This window comes from Juglans microcarpa x Juglans regia, chromosome 4D, assembly GCF_004785595.1.
Source record: "Juglans microcarpa x Juglans regia isolate MS1-56 chromosome 4D, Jm3101_v1.0, whole genome shotgun sequence".
NCBI lineage: Eukaryota > Viridiplantae > Streptophyta > Magnoliopsida > Fagales > Juglandaceae > Juglans > Juglans microcarpa x Juglans regia.
In genome coordinates, this window is record NC_054600.1 from 8,257,144 (window position 1) to 8,281,578 (window position 24,435).

Below are 24,435 nucleotides of genomic sequence, written 5' to 3' on the forward strand. Positions count from 1 at the left end.
AAGAATGGGACAAAATGATTCGGCATAATAGCATTTATTCTATCTAGATTACTCTATCAGCTTTCACTAACACATCGCATCACCATTTTTTGGCTCGGAACCGGCTTCTTCCAACCTCTAACCGCCTCCTCTCCCTCCTTATTATCAAATAGAAAAATATATTTATCATCCTAACTTCCATCATCCTCCCATCATCCCATAATGTGACATTAGATGATAGGTTTATAAGTGAAATATAATAAATAATCTCCAATCATCTAATGACACATCATAAGATGATGGGAAGATGATAGAAGTTAGGATGATGAGTAACATTGCTCTATCAAATATGTTAAAGTGTTTTTCCTCTACTTTTGCTTGTTTTTATTCATGGTTTGAAAGGACTTTTGGAGCTTCGATCTGCCGCGTTCCGCTGCTATCCACCACAGCCTCATGAAGTCCATAAACATCACCTCCACCAATTAAATCCAATTTTGAGAAGCACGTCTTAGGAGCGCTGCCACCGGCACACATGCTTCCCACACGCCACAAAGCTCCTCCCACTTGGTTGATGTTTAACTACAATTATTACAAGCAAGATCGTATAGATGATGCACTTCATTGCGCTAAAAATACCCTAGTGCCTAGTAGTGATAATTCTTCTCTTTTGTTCAAATTGGTTTAGTGTCCAACAACAGTAGCTTCAACCAAGATAGTACAGAGTGCTCTTCAAGAGAATCCGATTCTGGATTGTGCTAAAAATACCCAAGTGGGGATATTTTCATGGCTTCTTGTCAAGAAATATGAGGACCAGCATAATGTAACCATTTCACATTTATTTTCAATTGCTAGCTCTGTACTAACTTGTGGTATTTGTTGTGGTTCCCACACCCATCATTTATGCTATCCTTAATTAAAGTTTATCTTGCTCAAATAAAAACAGATTGGGAAAGCAAATTCCATACAGAAATTTCAATTATCAGAATCAGTGAGGGACTGAGATCCCAATTCAGCGGAAATAGACGGAGCTTCTTTGGAATCATTTCAATAAGTGCAAAAACCAAACACCATAAATAAAAGATTCGGACAATACAAACAAAATTGCAGAAACAAAGTTCACCAACTAGTCTCAGACAATTTATCTATGAATGGACGATGCAAAAAGATCTCAAAATCAACACCACTAAAATGTTATACTCCTTCAAGTACTCTAATCAGACAAACTTTTTTAAGCCTTATCAGACTTGGATGCAGTGGCGGCAGCCTGTCCTCTGAGCCGACCGGTCCTCCTTGCGGCGATAAGCCCAACCTTTTGACCTGGAGGAGCATCACGCCTGACAGTACTTGCATGTCCAATATGCTGGTGGTTACCTCCTCCATGAGGATGCTCAACTGGGTTCATTGCCACACCACGAACCTTGGGCCAGCAGTTTCTCTTTACTCTGAACTTGTGGTATGCATTACCAGCCTTGAGAAGGGGCTTCTCTGTTCTCCCTCCACCTGCAACCTGTCCAACCATTGCTCGGCAACCACTGGGTACAATCTTCTTAGCACCAGATGGGAGTTTGACCCTATTAAGATGAACAACCAACAATCTGATAATCTTACATTCCTGGCTTAAAATAGTGCAATGTAAGCATCCCCTACCCAAAGTTTTCACGATATAATATATATACACACCAACATAACTACTAGTCAAAAAAGAATTGTAATATTAATGGTACAATATAAGAAGTTGTCTGGGATTGAAGAAATATAGGTGTCGTTAAACATAACAATTCATCACAGTGGCGAATTTCGTACATTACTGATAATGCAGGGAGAATATTGCATAGAATCTAACTTATCAAAAAAAATATCATAGAATCTATATATGAGTATATGGTATTTGAAGCCAAATGGCCAAAGTAAGCAGCCTAAGCAGAGGTAGCTCCGGAGAATCTATTTACATTTTGTACCGTTTTCAAGCTTTTAGAGACAGTAGAAAACGCATAGCCATCGCGATTCATGTTTCGGCAACACTCAAGCATCAAACTTAAACATAAAAACACAAGGCAAATGTATTAAAAGTAAGCAACCAAAAGGAACAAAACCATGAGAATTAGAAATATGCATGCATGCATACATATATATAGAGAGGGGGGGGGGGAGAGAGAGAGAGAGATAGAGGACCTGGTGGTGTCATTATCTGGGTTATGACTGATAACAATAGCGTAGTCCCCAGAAGCCCTAGCGAAGACACCACGATCGCCGACGTGGTGCTCAACGTTGCAGACCACAGCTCCTTCGGGGATAGATCTGAGAGGCAAGACATTACCTACCATAAGATTGGCCTTCTTGCCGCAGTATATGAACTGACCGGTGTAAATGCCCTCCGCGGCTACGAAAAGCTCGTTCTGCTTCTTGTAGCGGAAAGGGTGGCGGAAGGTGACACGAGCGAGCGGAGCACCTCTACCGGGATCGTGAATGATCTCGGTGACGACGCCCTTGAGGTAGCCGTTACGCTCGCCGAAGTCGAGGCTGCGGAAGCGGGCCGGACCCTTCCGGTGGTGGGTGTGAGACTTGAAGACTGATCCGGCACCCTTACGCTGAGCTCGGATGACGCGACCCATGGTGGGTAGGATTGGAGATAGCCAAGCTCTGGTATCGCGGCGGGGGAATGGGAAGGGGGATAGAAAAAGAGGATTAGGGTTTGGGGTCGAATATGTAGGTGTGTTTGTCGAGTAAGACGGCGTCGTTGTGGGAGGTGTTGATCTGCAGGGTTTCGACTTTGGAGTATTGACTCTATTGTGGGAGCAGCGTCCATTACCGTCAATTAGTCCATCAATTAGTCCATTATCATAACGTTACCCAAAATCTATTACCTAAAAAAAAGTCTTTTGGGGCAAGTGTGAAGGGTATTAGGGTTCAATCCCCGTTAAGTTAACCCTACCTTGCCTTGTTGAGTCTAGGGCTGAAAATGAAACTAGTGAGTTCAGTTTCAACTTTTGATCAATTTTTAATTTGTATAAAACCGGCTGAACCGACCAACTAAAGAGGCTGAAAACTGGCTGGATAAGTTTCGGCTGATTCCAGTTGATTCGACAGTTTCCGCATCATAATCTTTTAAGAAAAAGCTTATGCTTTCTCGAATTTCAAAAACCGAAAAAGTCATTAAAAAATCAAATAGTACTCCTCTTAGACATGATTGGTAAAGTTGTAAACAACTTTTCAAGCGTGTACTGTCAAAAAATTTCAAGCTCCTCCCTCATACACTACATTAGAAAAACAAAATGTATTGAAACCGGTTCTCCTCTTTGTTTAGACATGACAAATAAAGTTGTTAACAAAGATGGAAGCAACAAATATGAGCACAATTTCAAATATACTTTTGTAACACTCCAATAGAAGACCCAAAACACATGACCTATACTTTAAAATGGCTAGTTAATGATACAATTAGAACCACATTAGAACTTTATAAAGAGCAAAAACTTCTATTTCCCAAGTAATGTGGGATCTCATACACCACCTACCATTATCCTTATCATATGGGATATCACAATCTCTCATTCTTAAATTCTCGATGTCCTCGTTAGGCTAGTCCATCATAGGTGGCATGACCTAGTCCATCATAGGTGACATGGCTCAAATCTCACATTTCTGGTGGAATGGGCTCTGATACCATTTGTAACACCCCAATGGAAGGCCCAAACTATATGGCCTATACTCCAAAACGGCTAGTCAATGATACAATTGGAGCCCTATTAGAACTTTATAAAGAGCAAGAACTTCTCATTCTCAAGCAATATGGGATTACATACATCACTTACTATTGTCTATATCATATCTGGTATCACAATGCATTCATATTGCTAAATTTCATAATCAAATAGATATGGAATCAAAGTTAGCAAAGCGAGACCTAAAAAAATTAAAATTTAAAATCATATCTAGAGAGAGAGAGACAGAGAGACAGAGAGACAGAGACAGAGACAGAGAACCAAGAGATGTGAGAGAGACAATCAACAATTTGCACTGGATGGAGGGAGAAGAGAGAGACGGCTAATGTGGCGCCCCCAATCCCCCTTATATAAATACACAGGAATCGAGATGCCAGGATGGTGACAACACGGTCACGCATCCCAAGGAAGTGTCAGTGTGTGTACATGCAACAGTGTACAAAAGAAATAACACAGCGGATAGTCAACTAAGTACCAGAATTTATTTACAATCAAAACATCATTAAAAATTTAAATAGCAGTTATACAGTCATCCATAAAAATATAATACAATAGTTTCCAATAAACAATGTATTAAAATAAAGTAATCAAGCGAGTGATCCCAGATCACTCATCGGGTGGAGCCGTCTCCTCAGGCTCGCCCTCCTCCTCCTCATCTGTATCAAAATCTGCTTTACCACAAAATGGTAATACAGGTAAGTATGACCCAAAATAACAACGTAATATAAAATGCATTAAATGCAACTATCATGCATGCACATGAAAAATATGCATTTTATTCAACACACTATTTTTCCAGACAATAATTATTTCAACACACGCCAAAATCTCATTTTGGCCCAAAATATCCGTAAAACATTTTCCCAGAAAATGATTTACCCAGAAATCCAACTCGCACTATTTTCTCAGAAAATAGTGGCACCATGCATTAATTTCCATATGCACCATGGCCTCCCCTATGGACCATCCGCACGTCCTGGCTTCGTAGCGGTGCTCAGTTTCGCGCCCGGCGCGTACATGGCCAAGCACCCACACTACGTAACAAGCGATGCCCAGTTCCGCGCCCAGCGCATACGTGGCCAGACATCCTCTAGTCCCCGCCAGCAGAAGGACCACGGAGTTGGCACGAGACCATCTCGTCCGATCCCATTGTCGCCCGGCGACAACCCAGGGGACGTTACTCAGTATATTCCGCTCCCAAGTAACCAGAGGAGCTCCACCGAGTTAATGCCACATCTCGGCTCGGGGTCGTGATACACATACACCCAAAAATATTATCACATAAAATCATAGCTTTTCAAATCACACATGAGCATGAATGCAATGCACGAAAACCCAATTTTCTTTACAAACATGATCATGCATGAAATAATGATATGAACATGCACCAACACTGATCCAACATCCATCCAGAACCAATCCCAACAAATCCAATCAAAACAACTCATCAACAACCAAACCAATTAAACCAAACCAACCAAACAACTCCAATCACAAATTCATCCGACCCCCGAACTCCTCGGACTCAGTCCGGCATGCCAAATAAATACAGTGAAATGGGTTAGTGTAAAAATACATTTAAATTACGAAAGTTTCTTGGAGAAATACTTACAGTGCAATATAGCAATTTCTGAAGGATCACGAAACTGCAAGAAGTGACGTCTGAGCAACGCAACAGTGCAAAATGCACTGTGGCCGTGGGTCTCAAATACCCAATTTTCAACAGAGACAAACGAAGACCCAAAAATAATAGGGTAGGGCCTAGGGAGGTCGGTGAAGCTAATGGTGGTGAAGGTTGGCCGTGGGTGGCGGCGTGGGCGGCGGTAGAAGACCAAAAAGTCCAAAACGGAAATGTTGTTAAAAATGCTTCACCGGTGACAGATCGGAGGTGGGGTTGGGTCCAATGGGTTGCTAAGAGGTCGAGGATGAAGTGGTGAGAAGATGGTGGCCAATGGTGGTGCGACGGCGGTGCTGGAGTGAAGATGACGGCGCGGCTTGAAGGGCTGGTGGTTGCTAACGGCGGCGCGGCTGAGGCTGGAAATGGAGGGGTGACGTCACCGGTGGATGGGAAAGCTGGGGATCAGGGCGGTGTCGACCACCGCCGGCTCATGGCGGCGCTAGGTGGAGAAGAGGCAAACGGACGCAGAGAGGGAGAGAGGCTGGGTCGTGCACGGGAGGGAGAGACCGAAGGAGAAATAAGGAAAAAGAAAATAAAGAGAAAAGAAACGGAGAGAAAAGAAAAATTGAGGGAAAAGAAATGAGGTCCAATCCTCATAACTTGGGTCACAAAAATGATCCAATGGAAACGATTTCAAAATCACAAGTTAAATAAAATAATTTAAACGTAATGGTAAAGTGAAATTAAAATAATTAAATCTCACAGTAATTAATTAAATATGAAAAGAAATTTAAATGCATAACAATAAATAAATATTAAGAAAGTACATAAAAATAATTTTCACCAAATTAAAATCATAAAAATAAACTCACTAAAAATCCAACCAATTTTAAAATAAGAGAATAAATTTTGAATCTATAAAAATAATTCCTTCAGTAAAAATATACTAAAATACGGGGTGTTACAGCTAAGAGATGAGAGAGTTTGACAGAGAAATGGCATTGGAGAAATGAAAAAGGGGGAGGGGGCTCTGGGGTTAGAGCTTTAGTCCTATCCTAAAACAACATCGTTTGGTATATTAAACCAAAAGACATCATTTCAAATATATATATATATATATTTTGTAAAGAAATTGTTATGAAATGGCGTCATTTTATATAACAATAATATATATATGTTATATTGTTTGGTTCACCGATTTGAATATGGTTCAAATCGGAATCGAATTGATCGACATCGGTTTCTCCATCGATTTGTGCTGGTTCAGAAATTTGGGCGGCCGATTCAGAAATTCAGGCTGCCGATTCAGTTGGTGATGGTCAGTTTCATTGGTTATTGTTCACCCCTAGTTAGGTCCCTAATAGACCATGTAGGACCTTTTTATGGGAAATATTTCATAAAATTAACAAGAAAAATATAAAAAGTGTGGATGGATAACCCACAAATATCCCGTACAACAAATACAATGCATACAAAAATGTAAAGAAGAAAATGGACAGTAATATAAAAAATCTGGTTCGGACTCATGTTCTCAATCCTACGGTGAAAATGATCGTCATAAAAGATCGGTCCTATGGAGGAAATGATCGTCATAAAAGATAGTATCCCCCACACTTTTTCTAAAAGCTGCAACAAATGACGTATCAGATTTGACGAAGCATACCAAACCCTCATTCTCCATTTTCTGAAAATAAAAGTAAAGAACAAACACTTCCTTTCGACAAAAGAGAGAACAATGAACTGTCCTTTGAAAGAAGACACAAGTCACACAACCTTATAGAGGTGGATATGTATGGACCCCAATTTCATATTCGAATAGCAATTTAACGATGAAGGGTGATGGATTGACGAATGTCTAGATCGGAGTAGGGGTGCATGGCAGCTATAGGAGGTCAAACAAATGATGACAGATATAAAGTTTTAGCATCCATGCAAAAAATGAGAGGGAAATGGAGGAAAATAGAAGAAAATGATTGGAAAATAAACTAAAGAGTATGCAGAGGAGGCTATAAACCAAAAAGTTGTAATGGACCATGTTGCTGCCCTGCTTACTGGTTTGAGGTAGTCACCCTCCAAGAATAAGAACTAGAGAGAGAGAGCCAGGAAGTAAATTGTATGAAGTTTTAGAGTTGGCTTCTTTCTTAGCTCGTGGTGTATTTATATGTGTTCAAAACAACTTCATTTCTTGTACATATACTTATTACAATTATGTATCAAAAAACAATACCATTCTACTAATCTTCCTTGACTTACACAAAAACGACATCACTTTGTTTAATACAACAACAATGTATCACTCTAACTCCAACTAACTAAACTGTCATCTTCAACCTTCTCCTACACACAACTTGTTTCTCATTCACACAGCCTGCACTTTAGACAATCATCTGCTAATCTCATCCACTCCAACTCCCTTTTTTAGCTTATAACTAGGGGTGTAAATTTAAACCGGAAAACCTGAAAATCGGACCGGACCGGTTGGTCCGGTTTTGAACCGGTCCGGTCCGAAACCGGTTCTTATATTATGAAAACCGGCCGGAACCGGTCCGGTTTCGGTTCCGTAGTTTCCGAAACCGGACCGGACCGAACCGGACCGGTTGGAAAAAATATATATATAAAAATTAATTTTATATATTATACAAAATATTTATATATATAATATAATTATATATTAAATTTTTATATATAATATATAATTATATATCATATGAAATAATTTCATATTATAATTTATAAATTATAACATAAAATGTTAATCTTAAATATGAACATTTATAATTTGTTTGATCATATGTTATTAATATAATTATATATAAGATAATGTTATTATAATTTATAAAATAAAAGTTTACTCTTAAAGATGAAAATTTAATTGATCATATGCTTTAAACATAATATATATATATATATTAAACTATTAATAACATTTTATCATAAGAAGTAACACTTTATTATATATTTTTTACATTTAAAAAAAATTGGAAAACCGGACCGGAAATCGATAAAACTGGATTTACCGGTTTAGGAAGGTAACTGGGGCATAATCGGTTTTGAAAAATGAAAAACCGGTACATACCGGTTTGATCCTAGATTTTGTCCAAAACCGGACCAGACCGGACCGGTTACACCCCTACTTATAACATACTCTTCCTGTGGCGCCCTCAACCCCCATGTGTTATTTTTGTGGAGTTCGTGACACCCGAATGATGATCACACGGATCACGCACCCCATCGGTCAGCGCTTAGAGTGTGTACAACATGCAATAAGTGTACAATATAAAATTTGCAGTGGAGAAATAAAAAGATCTTTCTTTATTAAGTACCAAAATGTTCAAAAATAGTAAAATATGTTTACAAGAATTATACAGTCATCTGACATATAATTTAAAGAAAACAAATAATATAAGGGAAACAAATCCCAAAACGCTGAACAACATATCAGCAACTCAAGCCTCTGGCGGAGTCAGCCCCTCAGATTCATACTCGGGCTCTGCGTCAGAATCTACAGTACCATAAGACGGAACTGTAGGATAATACACCACAATGAGATTATGACATCTCAGCAAGTAATTAACCAAGCAAAACAACATCCAAGAGATTTAAAACACCTTAATACAATCACACGTCCACATACGATATGAAGGAAACAAATCCACATTTCCTTTTTCCCAAAAATACACTTTTAATCACTCACACCAAAAATCTCATTTGACCCAATCATATCTTTTTTTTTTATTATGCATGCACCAGAGTCTCCCCTATGGACCGTCCACACACCCTGGCTCTTATTGTCACACCACAAGTAACGTTTGTGCATGAGATTTTGTAATGAGCGATGCCCAGTTCCGCGCCCAGTGCGTACATGGCCAAACATCACCTAATCTCGCCAGCCAAAAGGTCACGGAATACATACGAGAGCGTTACTATCACCCTGTGACAACTCAGGGGACATCACTTCAGTCTGTTAAGCTCCCGAGTGACTAGAGAAGCTCCATCGAGATAATGCCTCATCTAGGCTTGGGGCCGTGATACACACACACCGACATAATCAGTCTCATTTCCAAACAGACAACGTGACTTCATATCACAATTTATTTAAGATGATAAATATGCATTACAACAGCAAATATTGGATGACATTGTAAATAACTTATTTACATAAAATCTCAACAATTACAAATAAACAGTTTCACAATTAACTGCACGCGTAATCCCATCCTTCAATCCGGCCCAACACAAACATCAACTGCAATTTAATCCCAACACTTCAATAGCCCAAGGCCCAATTCCAACAAACAACAGTTCATAAATAAATGCCATTTACAATGTCAATTTAAATCTCATGGGTCGCGTTAGAAAATTACTCACACGAAGATGAAAAATTTCTGGAAGATCACGCGAATGGAGGTGTTGCCAAAAGTGGCGGCACAGTAGTTGCAATAGTGATTCAAGGGCAAAACAGTGGCCTTTTTAGTGAGTTTCTCTCGAGGACAATTCGGGCTAGGTGAAAAATGGATGGAAGACTTAACTCACGACAAGGTAAAAATTCACCAAGAACCTAAGTGAAATTCACAACTTTTGGACAAAATAGAGCACGGAAAAATTTTCACAAACTCTCGGATCACCAACAAAATTTACAAAACAAAACTCTAAACACCAAGAGATGCGAAAAGCTTAAACGAGATAGGGAAAATGAGTGACTGGGAAGACTTAAATTGAGGAACCCGTGGCCTATTTATAGGCCAAGTATGGCGGTTTGAGGCTCACAGTGACAACACGCTGTAGAGGAACGGGAGTACAAGCTGCGGAGGAGATGTATGGCAGTGAAGATGGCGTGGTGAAGTGGCAGGTTGACAGTAGTAGAGGGATGGCGTTACCGAACAACACGGGGGCAACCATTGAAGCTTGAGGTGGAAGGTGGTGGTCGCGGGGAGCGGCAGCTAGACAGCAACCCTTCGAAGCCACTACCGAATGACACGAAGCTGCCATGAGGTGGAGGAAGGAGGTGGTGACTCACGACAGCTGTTGCAACAAGAAGAAACCAAAAGGAAGAAGAAGAAGGTAGAAGAAAGAAGAAGAAAAGGAGCAGTGCGGCACATGGGGAAAACGATGGAATCCCTAAGGGTACCCATCAAAACGACGCCGTTTCGAAATAAGGGGAAGGGCTGAGTTCAAAAACTGCATGGGTTGGGCCCTTTGCCCACGGGTTGGGTTCAAAATTCCTATGGGTTGGGTTCAAGACACGGGCTGGCTCATAAACTCACACACGGCCCAATTAAAAACACACACACACAACCCAACAAAATAAAAACACTACAAATAAATAAATAAATAAATAAATAAAACCGAAAACACTACAAATAAAATAACATATTTAAATAAATAATAAGGAATTAAAAACCATGAAAATTAGAGATCTCACACCTCCCCTTCAAAGCATCTTGCCCACAAGTTGAGGAAACTTATCACGAAGTTGCCATTAGGATTCCCAAGTGGCATCATCCACTCTAGTTCCCTTCCACTGCCCTAAAACTCTTATTACAACTCTGTTATTAACCTTTCACCTTCTGCATTGTAAAATACACTCAGGTTCTGGTGTTAGCTCACCCCTTAAATCAACTAGTGGCAGTGTGGACAAGGGTGAAACATATTTGCCCCAATTTCTTTTTTAAGTAAGAGATATGAAATATAGGATGAAGTAAAGAATATTGAGAAAGATCAAGCCTATAAGCAACTTGAACAATCCTATGGGTTATCTGGAATGGACCAAAGAACCTTAGAGAAAGCTTGAAATTAGGTCTGGCAACCAATGAATGCTGCCTGTAAGGTTTATGTTTGAGATACACCCAATCCCCAGCTAAAAATTCCCTCTCAATTCTCTTTTTATCAGCCTGAAATTTCATTCTTTCCCGAGCTGCTGACAGATTATTTTTTAAGGTGGCCAAAATCTTATCTCTGGTCTTCAATAATTCTTCTACTGCTTGATTGGATGGCAATCCCGATATATAATTTTGTAGTCTTGTAGGAGGTTTGCCATACATTGTCTCATATAGTGTGAGCTTGGTAGAAGTGTGAAAAGTGGCATTGTACCACCACTCAGCCAATGTCAACCACTCGAACCACAACTTTGGTTTATCTCCTGTGACGCATCTCAAAAAATGCTCAAGGCATTTGTTAATAACCTCAGTTTGCCCATCACTTTAAGGGTGATAAGCAAAAGAATAAGAAAGAGTTACTCCCGGCAATTTGAATAGCTCTTTCCAAAACGAACTTGTAAAAGTTAAGTCTCTATCAGAAACTATACTTTTAAGCATACCATGCAACTTGAACACATTATCAAAAAATAAAGAGGCTACATTTGGTGCTCTAAAGGGAGGTTTCAATGCCATAAAATAAGAGTATTTGGACAATCTATCAACAACCACCATGATGACAGAATAGCCCTTTGAAACAAGTAAATGTTCTACAAAATCCCTTGACAAATTTGTCCAAATTTGCTGAGGTATTGGTAAGTGTTGCAAAAGTCCAATAGGATACACATTTTCTACTTTGTTTCTTTGGCAAACTTCACATTCTCTAATGTATTTTTTTACTTCACTTTTTAATCCTGGCCAATAAAAATCACTTATAGTACTTGCAAAGACTTGTGAAATCCAAAGTGAACTGCAGATGGACTAGCATTGATGAAATGCAAAATCTTCACTTTTAACTCAGGACAATCTAGAATATAAATTTTTTCTTTCTTACAAAAGACCATGTTTAAGAGTGAAGGAAGAGGCAAAAGATGAGCAATTCTTCAACAAACCAAACTACTGCTTTGTTAACTGATCTCCAACATAAGCATTCTTCAACTCTTCAAGTCAAGTTGGGGTAGGAATTGGTAACCATCATAGAATCATTTGAACTATCCCTTCTTGACAAAGAATCTGTCACTTTTTTTTTCACTCTTTGTTTTTATACTCAATAAAGAATTCATAACCCAACAACTTCGAAATCCACTTTTGTTGAGCTATTGTACCAATCTTCTATTCCAACAGGTACTTTAAACTGTGGTGATCAGTACTAATTATAAAAGCACTTCCAAGCAAGTAAGGTCTCTACTTTTTAATAGTTATAACCAAGGTTAGTAATTCTTTTTCATAAGTGGACAACAATAAATTCTTACCCTTGAGGGCTTGGTTGAGGAAGGCCACTATTTTTTTTTATTCTACATCAAGATAGCTCCCATGCCAACACCAACACCACAAGCATCACATTCTATAACAAATTTCCTTGTAAAACCTGGCAAAGACGACACTACTAGATTAGTCATAGCTTGTTTCAACCATTCAAATGAAGCAGTTGCTGCTTGAGACCACTGAAATGCATCCTTTTTCAACTAAGCTGTCAAGGGAACAGTTATTAAACCTTAGCCTCTAATAAACTTTCTATAATAACCTGTTAGTCCTAAAAAGTCTCTTAAAGACTTAACATTTTTAGGAATTGGCCAACTTATCATAGATTCTAGCTTCTTTGGATCAGCTCTTACCCCATCCTTAGAAATTAAGTGCCCCAAGTACTCAATTTCAACACATGCAAAGTGACACTTTGATTTCTTTTCAAATAGTTGATTCTTCTTCAATGTCTCCAACACAATGGCTAGATTCAGTAAATGAGATTGCATGTTCTTGCCATAAACAAGGATATCATAAAAAAAGACTATTACAAACAATCTAAAAAATGGTTTGAACACATCATTTATGAGAGCCTGAAATGTTGAGGGGGCATTAGTGAGTCCAAATGGCATGACAAGGAACCCATAATGTCTCTCATGTGTTCTAAAGGCTGTTTTATGTATATCATCAGTTTTCATACAGATTTGATGATACCCCGGTCTCAAATCCAATTTGGAAAAAACTATGGAGCCAAATAACTCATTGAGCTACTCATCCACTAAAGGTATGAGGTACTTGTCTTTAATCGTAGCCTCATTCAGCACTCTATAGTATATAAACATTCTCCATGACCTATCTGACTTTCTTACCAATAAAACAGGAGAAGAAAATGGTGATTGACTTGGCCTAATCATCCCAGACTTCAGTAACTCACTAACAATCTTCTCAAATTCTTTTTTTTTTTTTTTTTTTTTTGTAATAAGGATATTGATATGGCCTCACACTTACTACTTTGAATTCCTTCTTTAGAATTATTTGATGATCTCGAGACCTTTGAGGAGGTAAACTAGTAGGTTCATCAAGAACTTTACTATGCTTCTACAACAACTCAGAAACTTAGCACAGATACTAGTCTCAGACAGAATGCTCTCAATAGACAGCAATTGTAACCTCAATCCTTTATACCCCATTTTGGAAATATTAGATATTTCATCATCTTCTACCAATTGAGTGTTAGTAAACGTAAGGCCCTTGAGACAAACTACCCTTCCTCTGTAAGAAAAATCCATCTTCAAATCTACAAAGTTTTAAAGAACAAGTCCCAATGACAAAAGCCACTGTACCCCCAAAACTACATCACAACCCCCAAGGTCAGTGTGAAAAAATCAACAATGAATATAGTGCCCTACATTTGTACCCCAACTGCTGCAGATCTACTCTTACTCCTCAATACTTTACCATTGGCTACCCTCACCTGAATAGGGTTACCCTTATGTACAGAAAATTTACATCTAGCCACCACTGCAGTATCCACAAAATTATGGGTACTGCCAGTGTCTATCAAAATAACAACTCTTTTCTTATTAATTTGGCACACCACCCTCATTGTCTTAGGGTTTGGAGTCCCAACAATTTTCTGTAGTGAAATTGAGGCAATGTCCACAAAATTATAGGTACTGTCAGTGTCTATCAAAATAACAACTCTTTTCTTATTAATTTGGCACACCACCCTCATTGTCTTAGGGTTTGGAGTCCCAACAATTTTCTGTAGTGAAATTGAGGCAATGTTCACACCATCCTCAAGTCCATCCTCCATACTATCAACCACTAGCTCCTGGTCCAATGCAAATTCACTATTGCACTCCTCAAACACATCCATGCCCTTCAACAAGTATAATCTTGGTTTAACACATTTATGGCCTTGATGCCATTTATCATCACAAAAATAACATAGCTCTTTCTTCCTTTTTACTTGCAATTGGGTTTCAGACACCTTTTGATAAGGCAATTTTGCAGTGGGTAGATTGTTAGGTATACCCAGAATGGAACTAGCAGGTACATTCCTGGACAACCCCCACTCATAATATTGCTGATGAGAATCTACAGAATTACCTCTCCAAGACCTCCTTGTACTCCAAATATATTACTCTTGGATCTTAGCTAATCCAAAAGCATCAATTACAATAGTAGGATTCAACATCCTCACGGGAAACCTCAATTCATCCCTTAGCCCACTCAAAAAACAACTAAGTTTATTTTTCTCAGAAATACCCTTTATTCAATTGGACAACAATTCAAAATCAGCCTTATAAACAGTTACATAATTGACCTGCTTGAGTCTTATAAGAGCTTCCATTGGATCATCATATAGCGACAAACCAAATATTGTCTGCATATCCTGTGTAAACTCTTCCCAAGAATGAAAAGTTCCGGCTCCCCCCCCCCCCCCCCCCCACGCAGGGGAGAGGGTTTTCAACCCCTCCCCTGGGAGGCGTGGGTAGGGCCCCCAGCCCTGATATTGAGGGGTGAGGTTCAAACCGCACCCTGCCCCCCGCTCAACCATGTGATTCATTGGGTCTATAATTTTTTTTTAAAAAAAATTAGACCAAAATTATAATATAATTTAATTAAAAATTTTATTCAAAAAGAATATAAACTCATTAGAGTTGTATTTTGGATTGCATTGGTCTCCTAGGCCAACCTTTATATAGGAGGCCAAGACAATACAATAGTCATGCTTAGACCAGATGGTAATTGGTGGTACAAAAAGTATTGATTAGCGCTGTAAATCCAAGCTGATGGATTCTTGCCTCAAAATTGTGGAAAATCCAGTTTTATACCTTTAGTGAATCCCCTTTCACCCATATCACAATAATGAACTTCACCCATACTTCATTAACATCCCCATTTTGAATAAATGTCTGAGTTCCTTGAAAGTTTCTAATTGATTGCCCATTTCCTTCAGAAGTACTACATGAGATTCTTGAAATCTATTGCAACAATTCTGAAAATCTTTTATCTTGATTCTCTCGATCCACCCTAGTAATGTAATGCTGCTGAAGCAAGATTGCAATTGTGTCTTAAATCTGATTATGTTGCTCTCTTGCTAATGTCTAATATGGTTTACTGAATCCACAATTTGAGCATAGGATCGTGTACCCTTTGTCATGGCTCCTCACAATTGATACCAATTGTAATGGACCATGCTGTTACCCTGCTTCTGCTGATTGGTTTAAGGTAGTCAACCTCCAAGAACAAGAACAAGACCGAGAGAGAGAGAGAGAGAGAGTTGTACGAAATTCCAAAGTTGGCTTCTTTCCCAGCTCGTGGTATATTTATGTGTTCAAAACAACTTTGTTTCTTGTACATTTACTTATTACAATTATGTATTAAAAAAAATTGACACCATTCTACTAATCTTCCCTAACTTACACAAAAATGACATCAGTTTGTTTAATAGAGCGACAACGTATCACTCTAACTTCAACTAACTAAATTGTCATCTTCAACCTTCTCATATGCATAACTTGTTTCCCATTCCTTCACACAACATGCACTTTAGACAATCATATGCTAATCTCATCTACTCCAGCTCCCTTTCTCAGTTTATAACAAAAGCAGGTAAATTGGGTCTAGAAACTGCAGCATGGAGGAGCATGGCACCAATGCGTGCCGAAGGAAGCGCATGGTGCCCATATGCTAGTGGTTTTCGATTGTTTATGACTTGGCGCAATTGAGCGGAGAATGGCTATTCTGATGGTAATGGAGGTGTGGTGTTTTGACTTTAGATGGTTAGAAAACGGTAGATCTATCCGCATTTAAGAAAAATAGAAAAAAAAAAAAAAACTAAGAGAAAAATGAGGAAAATGAGCAGTTAGGAGATGAGAAGGAGAGTAGGAGAAGATTAAAAATCTAACATAGAACATCAAGCCAAGTCAGTTTGTGAGTTTACTTTAGTGATATCTCTTTGTGACTAAAACATTTCTCTTGCAAGTATCATGCATTGCCAGTTAGGAGATGAGAAGGAGAGTAGGAGAAGATTAAAAATCTAATATAGAACATCAAGCCAAGTCAGTTTGTGAGTTTACTTTAGTGATATCTCTTTGTGACTAAAACATTTCTCTTGCAAGTATCATGCATTGCCCACGTGGGACCCTTCTTTGTGTGTCTATTGAACAATTAATTAACTTAAGCACGAATATCAGACAACTGAGCCTTCCAGATTATACAATATGAATATTCAAACATGAAGTTGCAACACTTTGGAATTGATTAATTGGTTCCCCACTCCTATCTATCCCTCCCTAAGCATATGCGTTCAGTTGAAACGCTATATGAACCTATTTTACGCACATCAACTTTATGATTTTAAGTTTTTAACCATCTTGTCTTCTTATTTGAAAAGTTCAGTACAAATTTTACTGAAAATTATTTAGGTATTGAAAACTGTGGGCAGGGTATCTGCAGACAACATAGACAGTGGTTGAACTAGATCAGAACAGAGGCTGGAAGCAGTTCTAGTATCAATGCTGGACCAAGTTCGACCTAGACATACATCTCTGTTAGGAACGTGGGAGGATTGTTTATAGATGGGGAGCCTATTCCATCATGCAATACCATAGGATCGGCCTAATGCACATAATATTAGATTTTAGGCCTGTCAAATATAAGAAAAATATTACTCATAATCATTTCATAATTTTATGATTTGGCATCAAGTGATTGTTAGATAAATGAAACATAACAATGATTTTTTCACAGGGACCCGTTCAGTTTAATCTAGGATTTCTGTATATTCTGCCTTTCTCAGAGGGATTAAAGTTTCATTACCAAGCCAGTAGAACCCACTGACCATGTTGATTTCAGAGCCACAAAGGAAAGCTAATTATCTTCAGATTCAAGCAAAAAAGAGTAAATTCTCCACCTTGAGATGATAGGATGCTTCTCATATCTTAGTTGGGATCCGAGAGCCAGGCTGCTATGTGCTTTTAGGATCAGATTTCCTAGATTTCAACCTAAAAACAGATGTGTATAACTCTGAAATTGATATTGGGTCAATATAGCTTTTGGAGGTGGCAGCTTGATCTTGAATATCAATAACTGTGAAACAAACAACTGGGATCAAGGTTGAAGTACAAAGTGCCATCACAACATTTACAGCATAACTTCCAATCTTGGCTACTCGATGAACACAACACCAAGTTTGCTTTCCAATCGAAATTACTTTCTGGATTCAGTTCAACAACGGCGCACAGCACCAATAAAGTAAAACTAGATCACTGGATATTAAGTTCAAGGCTTTTCGCAAAGTTGACAGCGAGGCTCTCAGACAGCTCTGATCCAGTGCCATTCGATCCCACGAGTCCTTGCCCATGATCAACTGATGGGAGAACCAAACCACCTCGCAAAGCAAGCCAACAGGCAGACGAACAAGAACAACCTACAAAGTTAGATATTTGAAGCACTCAAGGCCATTACCTTGCACTGTTCATTCATGGCCAAAAGTTGTGCCTCTTTCTTGTCCAGAAGAGCACTCAACTTCACATTCTCTTCCATAAGTTTCTGAACTTCCACCTCTTTCTGCATCTTCTCACCCTCTAACTGTGTTGTCTTTGCAACTAGCCTGCATCAAAGCAGCATCAGTAACAAAGCCACCAAAAAAAAAGATTTATAACTAGGATATGAACTTCTTCAACTGGAAGTAATTGGAACTGGAATCAACTACACTGTGATGACTAGTGATAATCCAGATCTGTATGTAGAGGAACCTCTCCAAGGCAGGACCTTTCGGACTCACCCCTACAGAGTAAACCCCGGTCCCGTGCACCGCACCCTCAAAAGTTTCCCTACACAAAACTGGTTAAATCGCTGGCTTTTTCACCAGGGGGTGTGACCCCAAATGATTGTTTGCACCCATGAGATGTTGAACCTTGGACCTAAGACCAAGGCCTTCACCACTTGGGCCAACCCCTTGGGGTTCAGATCTGTGTTAAGCATTCTTATAACCTTATTCCCTTTCTTGAAACTTCTTTAAGTTCTAAAAGAGCCTGTCAACATTTGCAAAACTTTTAATCCGACAGACAACCAAAGCATGAGATGGCAATCTGTCCACCTGCGGTGTTATCACCGCAAGAAAGCCAGCGTATTACATGAGTATATTTTCCAATGCACTCAAACAAAGAGAAAATAAGGGTACAAAGTTATCTCCTGTTGAACATATTCAAACAAAGTGAACAATATTGATTCAGCAATAATGTACTACTTGCACCAAAAGCATAATCAATTGTGCAAATCAGCCACTAAATAGGCTACCAATAATTTCTAGGATGGGTCCACAATGACCTTTAGAGCCAAGAAATAGGTTTCATTGTAAAGCACCAATATACAACAAATAACACAACAAAGAGGATGTGAGCATCAACAAAATAAAGGAATGCAATGAAGCACAGAAATACAAAAAAAAGTAACAAAGCATTTGCAGAAACAACCAAAATGTACGAAGCAAACTCTGGAAAATCAAGAAAAGTACAATCAAAGCATTTTTATATGTTGGAAGTATTAGACATATAACAATCTTTTTTTTAATGTTCTATTAAGCATACTAACCGTTCAAACAACCTCTCAATAGTTTGAAACTGCTTCTCCGAAGAAAGAAGTGTTTCTCTTACAGTGATGAGACTGCTAACGTATGACTTCAGAGACTCAAAGTCCCGCTTAACACGACAAAGCTCCTGTTCATTTTCTGCAGCTCGCTGCCTTTGTCTAGATGTTTCTTCAACCAAATCCTCAACCCGCTGCCGCATTTCATTCAGTATGCTGTTTGTACCCAGAGCAAAGTGTTCCATCTCCTCTAACTTTAAAGACATGTTCTCAATTTGGACTGACTTCTTTTTAATTTCTTCCTGACCTGAAGTTACCTTCTCCTTCTCAATTGCAGTTTCAGATTCTGCTATTATAACCCTTTTAACAAGAGCCTCCATCACGTCTGTAACCATCTGCAGAGACTTTAGCATTTCACCAGTATAAGCATCATCTTTTGCATCCAGTGAACCATGCAGCCTGCTAATTCCCACACATGCTTCTTCTTCTGGATCATTGTATGAAGAAAGATCAATATTCTTAGACCAACCAGCCAAGGGTGTACCATTTTTGTCAACGAAACCTACCCCTTCTAATCGTTCAATGCCACATGATGAATGGGCTAAATGTGGAATAGCCATGATTCGAGCCTTCGATTTCAAATAGGTTAACAATGTTGCAGTAGTTTTAACTCTTCGCCAAAGAATCTCCAACTCCTGCTTTGTATCTTCCTCAGACCCCTGTATACAAGCCTTTACCTCCATTAGTTTTGCTTGCAAGATATCCACTCGGGACTGGCTTTGTTCCATCTCCCGCTTCCAAAGTTCATGTGTTTGGCTTAGCTGAAACTTCATAGTTGATAAGTCAACATCATTCTCTGCTGCCATCCCCTGTTTAAAGTTATGCATAAATGAATACGAGAACTTCAATAATAGACTGCAAGAAGGATTTCATGGTATATTCGCAAAATAATAGTAGTAAGAATAATAATGCACAATATGAAGCTCCATCACAGTTGCATGCAACATGCCATCCAGCCCAAACACACTAAGGCCTGTTTGAGTTAAGATATTTCATTGGGTTTTTGAAGAATGAGAGAGAAAAAATTGAATGAAAATATTATAAAGTTAAAAAATTGTTTGAATATAATTTTTTAATATTATTTGTATTTTGAAATTTGAAAAAGAAGTATTTTTTTTTTGTTTTGTTTGGGAGTTTGGAAAATTTTTAATGATTAGGTAATGACTAGATGAAAAAGTTGAAGATTTGGAATTAAAAAGTGTTTTGTGTTTAAGTGATGTTTGGGAATGACATATCTGAAATACTTCATAACAATTGTGTTGCCAAACAGACCCTAATTGAAGCAGAAAAAAGGTCCTAATAGGTTTAATACTACACATCAAAGTTTCCCTCTTGCAAATGAAGGCATATATTTTTTTTTTTCTTTTCTTGGTCTTGGTGGTATGCTCCCTCTAGGTCTAAGGTCCATCCTTGGGTGCAGACAATTTGTTGGTCCATCATATTGAGGTAATTCAAGGGTGAGTTACCTGAGATGCACTTACAGGAAACTCTTTTTTTTTTATAAGTAAACTGCTTACCGGAAACTCCTTACCGAGGGCCTTTGCACCCAGGGATTAGTTGGGACTTTGTTCTGGACACCCAATGACAATTAAAAAAAATATTTTACCATGGATGAATAAATCATTTGAAATTTTGCACTTATCCATTGAACACATGCAGCCACTTCAAGCAAACAATCGTAACTCTTACATGTGACATTACAAAAACATTATCTACATATTTGTGATGCTTATAAGCTTCAAAATGACAGTATTCTGTGCCTTACTTATGAAAGTAATATAACTGTAACTAACACTTTTCTCTGCATACAGATAAAAACAACACCTTAATAACAAATATGGGTAGAAGGGAAAAAACGTTACAATCACGCACAATGGCTGAAGAAACTGGTGACAATTAACAAAATGCCGCTTTATTATATATATATATATATATATATATATATATATATATATATCTCCAAGGCACCTCTTTGTATTACCCAAAACCCAAACAAATACTTTTAACCAATAACCACAGCTTCTATTCTCACAGTTATTAGTCTCGATTATCTCCAATCAGCTCAAATTCATCATTCCCGCGTACGTAATTGCTGGAATAAAAATTCAATGCAACGATAAATAGAAAAACTGAAGCAGCCGAACTTCAAAGTTCCTTTCTTGAAAAAAAAAAAAGAAAAAAAAAAAACAGAACAAGAAGTAATGGTAGTAAATGGAAAATCTGACGCAGTCCTACTTCAAAGCTCCTTTTCTGATTTAAAAAAGAGAGAGAGAGAGAGAGAGAGGAAAAGCATACCAAGCAAGCAAACCCAGATCAAGACGTGAAATCCATTTTACCAAGTGAATCCAACAAAAAGCAAAGTGATCACATGGGCGAAAACACTCGCATAAACCCTAAAATACTGTTTACCCACCAACAAAATTAATCATAAAAGCACATTGTGATCTTAATCAAACCCTAAACGTAATGCAAACAGACAAAACCCAAAATGTAAAACTCAAATGCGCACACACAGACAAAAAAAAAAAAAAAAAAAGGAGAACGAGACGAAAGGAGGCAATTAAGGACAAACCAGAGCTTGTGGATGGGTTTCCTGAGAGGTAAAAGCTTTCTGTGAGAGAAAGAAAAGGACACCTTGCGATTAGAGGAAAGGCCGAGAATGGGGATTGGGTAGTGGCGGTGTTTGACTCCAGGAGGAGATGATTTGGAGGGGGAGGTGGCGTTCGTCTTGATCTAGCAGGCGCTCTTGTGAAATAAAAGAGGAAAAACAACAAGAATCTGAGGGAAATGCAGTGGGGGCTGGGCAGAAGCTTCTCTTCTAATTTGTCTTCTTTTCCTCTTACGTTTGGTCCAACTTTTTTTTTCCTTTTACTTTTCCTTATTTTCACTCTCCACCTTTTCTGTTTTTTTTTCTTTTTTTCTTATTCTTTTTTTGTAGTTATCTTTTTTATTTAATTTTTTTATAATCAAGTTTACTTAAGATACGTTTAGATACTCAATTCCTCTCAACTTATCATTATAATTTTTTCAAATTTCAATATAAAATATAATAAATAATTCAATTTTTTCAAATCTTAAAATAATAATAATATTATAATAATATTTTATCATCTTAACTCAACTCAGTTCAACATCCAAACGTAACCTAAAAATAAGAAAATAACTTCCCGCAAGATCCATTTCACACAAAAAGAAAAAAACTTCATGCAAGAATAACCGGTCTCCCCATGTTAACGCCCTCCAATGAAGATGTGCCACGTAGTTACTTCATATTTTCAACCATGTGGTTGCATTGCAGAGGAACAAGTTTTCATTAGACTCATGTCAATCCCATCAGTCCCTCCCCCTCTCTCTCTTCCCTCTCTCTCATGAAACCCACTCCCTCCCATCGAGCCCCATCCACTCCCTCCCTCCCTCCCTCCCGCCCGTCGACCCCGAGCCCGAACCCTACCACTCTCTCCTTCCCTCCTGTTGAGCCCTATAGCCCCACCCCTGCCTCCCTCCTTCTCTCTCTGTTCCTAGGAAAACCATGATCTCCCATACCCTCCATCTCTGTCTCTTTCGAATTGATCTAGAATACTTGCTCTCCAGAACCGATTCTCGTGAGACAAGTGGATTGCGTGTGGCAGTCGCCTCCGTTCTACCCTTAATCTCTGGTATGTCTACATTTTTTCCTTTTCCCCTTAAATTCCTCTAAAGATACCATTAATGTTAACTGCAAATTTCTTCTAGAGATTTGCTAGGTACAAACGGTTTGGCTTACCAAACTACGTATCAACACTCACATAAATTTTTTTATTATAAAAATAAATAAAAGAATGTCTTATATTTAATATTGATACGTAGTTTGGTGCACGAAATCGCTTGCAAGAAGATTTTTCCTTTCTTTCTTCTATGATGCAAATTCCTCTAAAAAAAACTCTGTTATCTGTGATGCACTTTGCTGTTTATTAATTTCTAAGACGTCGATTAAAGGCTAAATATTGTCTCAAAGGATAGCAGTGCATGGGTTGAAGGGTTGAAGGGGTTGTAACGGGCCATGAGACAGGCTGAAGGGGGGAGACTGGCTGGAGAGGTTTGCCGGTGTGGAGAGGTGCGGCAGTGTGGGTAATGAGTGTTTTTTTACTTTTAGAAGAAAATTGTTATACGGGTTATGTGTATTTAATTTTACCATCTTGCAATATGGCTCATGGAATTTGTACGTGGAATGCTGACTTGTCTGCATCTTATTCCTTACCGGCATGGGATACACGCGTCGATGATTGGGGGTAAGATGAATCAGATGTAGAAATATTTGGAGATGACGATTCCAACAAGGACGGGTTGATATGGGATTACGATTTCACATTGATTAAATATATGATTGGTTGATAGTTTATAAATCTTTAGGCACACTTCTCTTGTAAGCTGGTTTTTAAGAGTGAGTTTTACCTAATGAGTTTATAACAAATAATATCAGAGTCACCCAACGTTTAAGGTCATGTTACAACGGTTACAATCGTGCGGCACGGGAGGTGATGTCGGCATAACAGTGTTCGCACGAGGCTAAGAAAGACCTAACGCATGGCCAGTCCGTGTGAGCACCGAGACCGTCGTGGATGTAGGCTGCAGAGCGTGGTGCTTGTTACGATCCCACATCGACTAAATATGAGATTTGTTAGTAGTTTATAAGCTACTAGGCATCCTTATCTTATAAGCCAGTTTTCAAGTATGAGTTCTACATAGTGGGTTTATAACAGAATATGCATCGGTATGTGAGAAAGCACACAAGAGGCATGAGCAGTTAACGAAACTCAACTGATCTCAACTCATTGTAAACTAATTATTGATGATATTTACTATTTTTTCAACTTTTCATAAAAATTTTAAACTCATCTCAACCTACTTCATATATCTCAACCTAAAAAGTCAAACTCATCTCCATTTAAAAAAGTTAAACCTATTTCAATGAAATCCACAAAATATTACTATTCATAACTCATTTCAGAATCCAAACATAGCTTAATTGGCCTCGTAGGTGGTTTTGGGTTTAAAATGATAAATACACAATATTTTTTACGACATTTTACATAATTATGTTTTAAAATGAAGATTATTTTTATAAAATATCTCATAAAAGTAACATCAATTTACAAAATTATCCTTATTTAAATCATAATTGTATAATGTATTATGAAAAATGTTGTGCAGATATCACTAATATTTTTATTTATTATCTCATTTCCATTCTATTGAGATCAAGAAGTATTGTTCATCGATTTTTAAATTTATTATTTTGAAAATGTGAAACGTTATAATCACA

At 38.2% G+C, this 24,435-nt stretch overlaps 2 protein-coding genes and 1 long non-coding RNA gene across 4 annotated transcripts; all 3 read right to left on the minus strand.

Annotated features, from left to right (window-relative positions):
* Nucleotides 1-522: 522 nt before the first annotated feature.
* Nucleotides 523-23,459, minus strand: LOC121260738. The gene is made up of 4 exons (XR_005939773.1): nucleotides 23,448-23,459; nucleotides 10,216-10,331; nucleotides 8,461-8,465; nucleotides 523-533 (listed from the first exon to the last, which is right to left on the minus strand). It is a non-coding gene; the product is annotated as an uncharacterized LOC121260738 (long non-coding RNA).
* On the minus strand, nucleotides 1,009-2,743 carry LOC121260737 (60S ribosomal protein L8-3). Its single transcript, XM_041162734.1, has 2 exons — nucleotides 2,152-2,743; nucleotides 1,009-1,550 (listed from the first exon to the last, which is right to left on the minus strand). The coding sequence occupies exons 1-2, from the start codon at nucleotides 2,589-2,591 to the stop codon at nucleotides 1,208-1,210; spliced, it is 783 nt and encodes a 260-aa protein (XP_041018668.1). The 5' UTR covers nucleotides 2,592-2,743; the 3' UTR covers nucleotides 1,009-1,207.
* On the minus strand, nucleotides 17,560-21,982 carry LOC121260735. Of its 2 annotated transcripts, none has more exons than XM_041162732.1 (3): nucleotides 21,706-21,982; nucleotides 19,080-19,942; nucleotides 17,560-18,096 (listed from the first exon to the last, which is right to left on the minus strand). In XM_041162732.1, exons 2-3 carry the CDS (start codon nucleotides 19,937-19,939, stop codon nucleotides 17,922-17,924), a joined length of 1,035 nt encoding a protein of 344 aa, XP_041018666.1. In that variant the 5' UTR covers nucleotides 19,940-19,942; nucleotides 21,706-21,982; the 3' UTR covers nucleotides 17,560-17,921. The 2 variants fall into 2 exon arrangements, with proteins under 2 accessions (XP_041018666.1, XP_041018665.1); XM_041162731.1 differs by having other exon boundaries at nucleotides 19,080-20,004; nucleotides 21,706-21,978.
* Nucleotides 23,460-24,435: the final 976 nt, after the last annotated feature.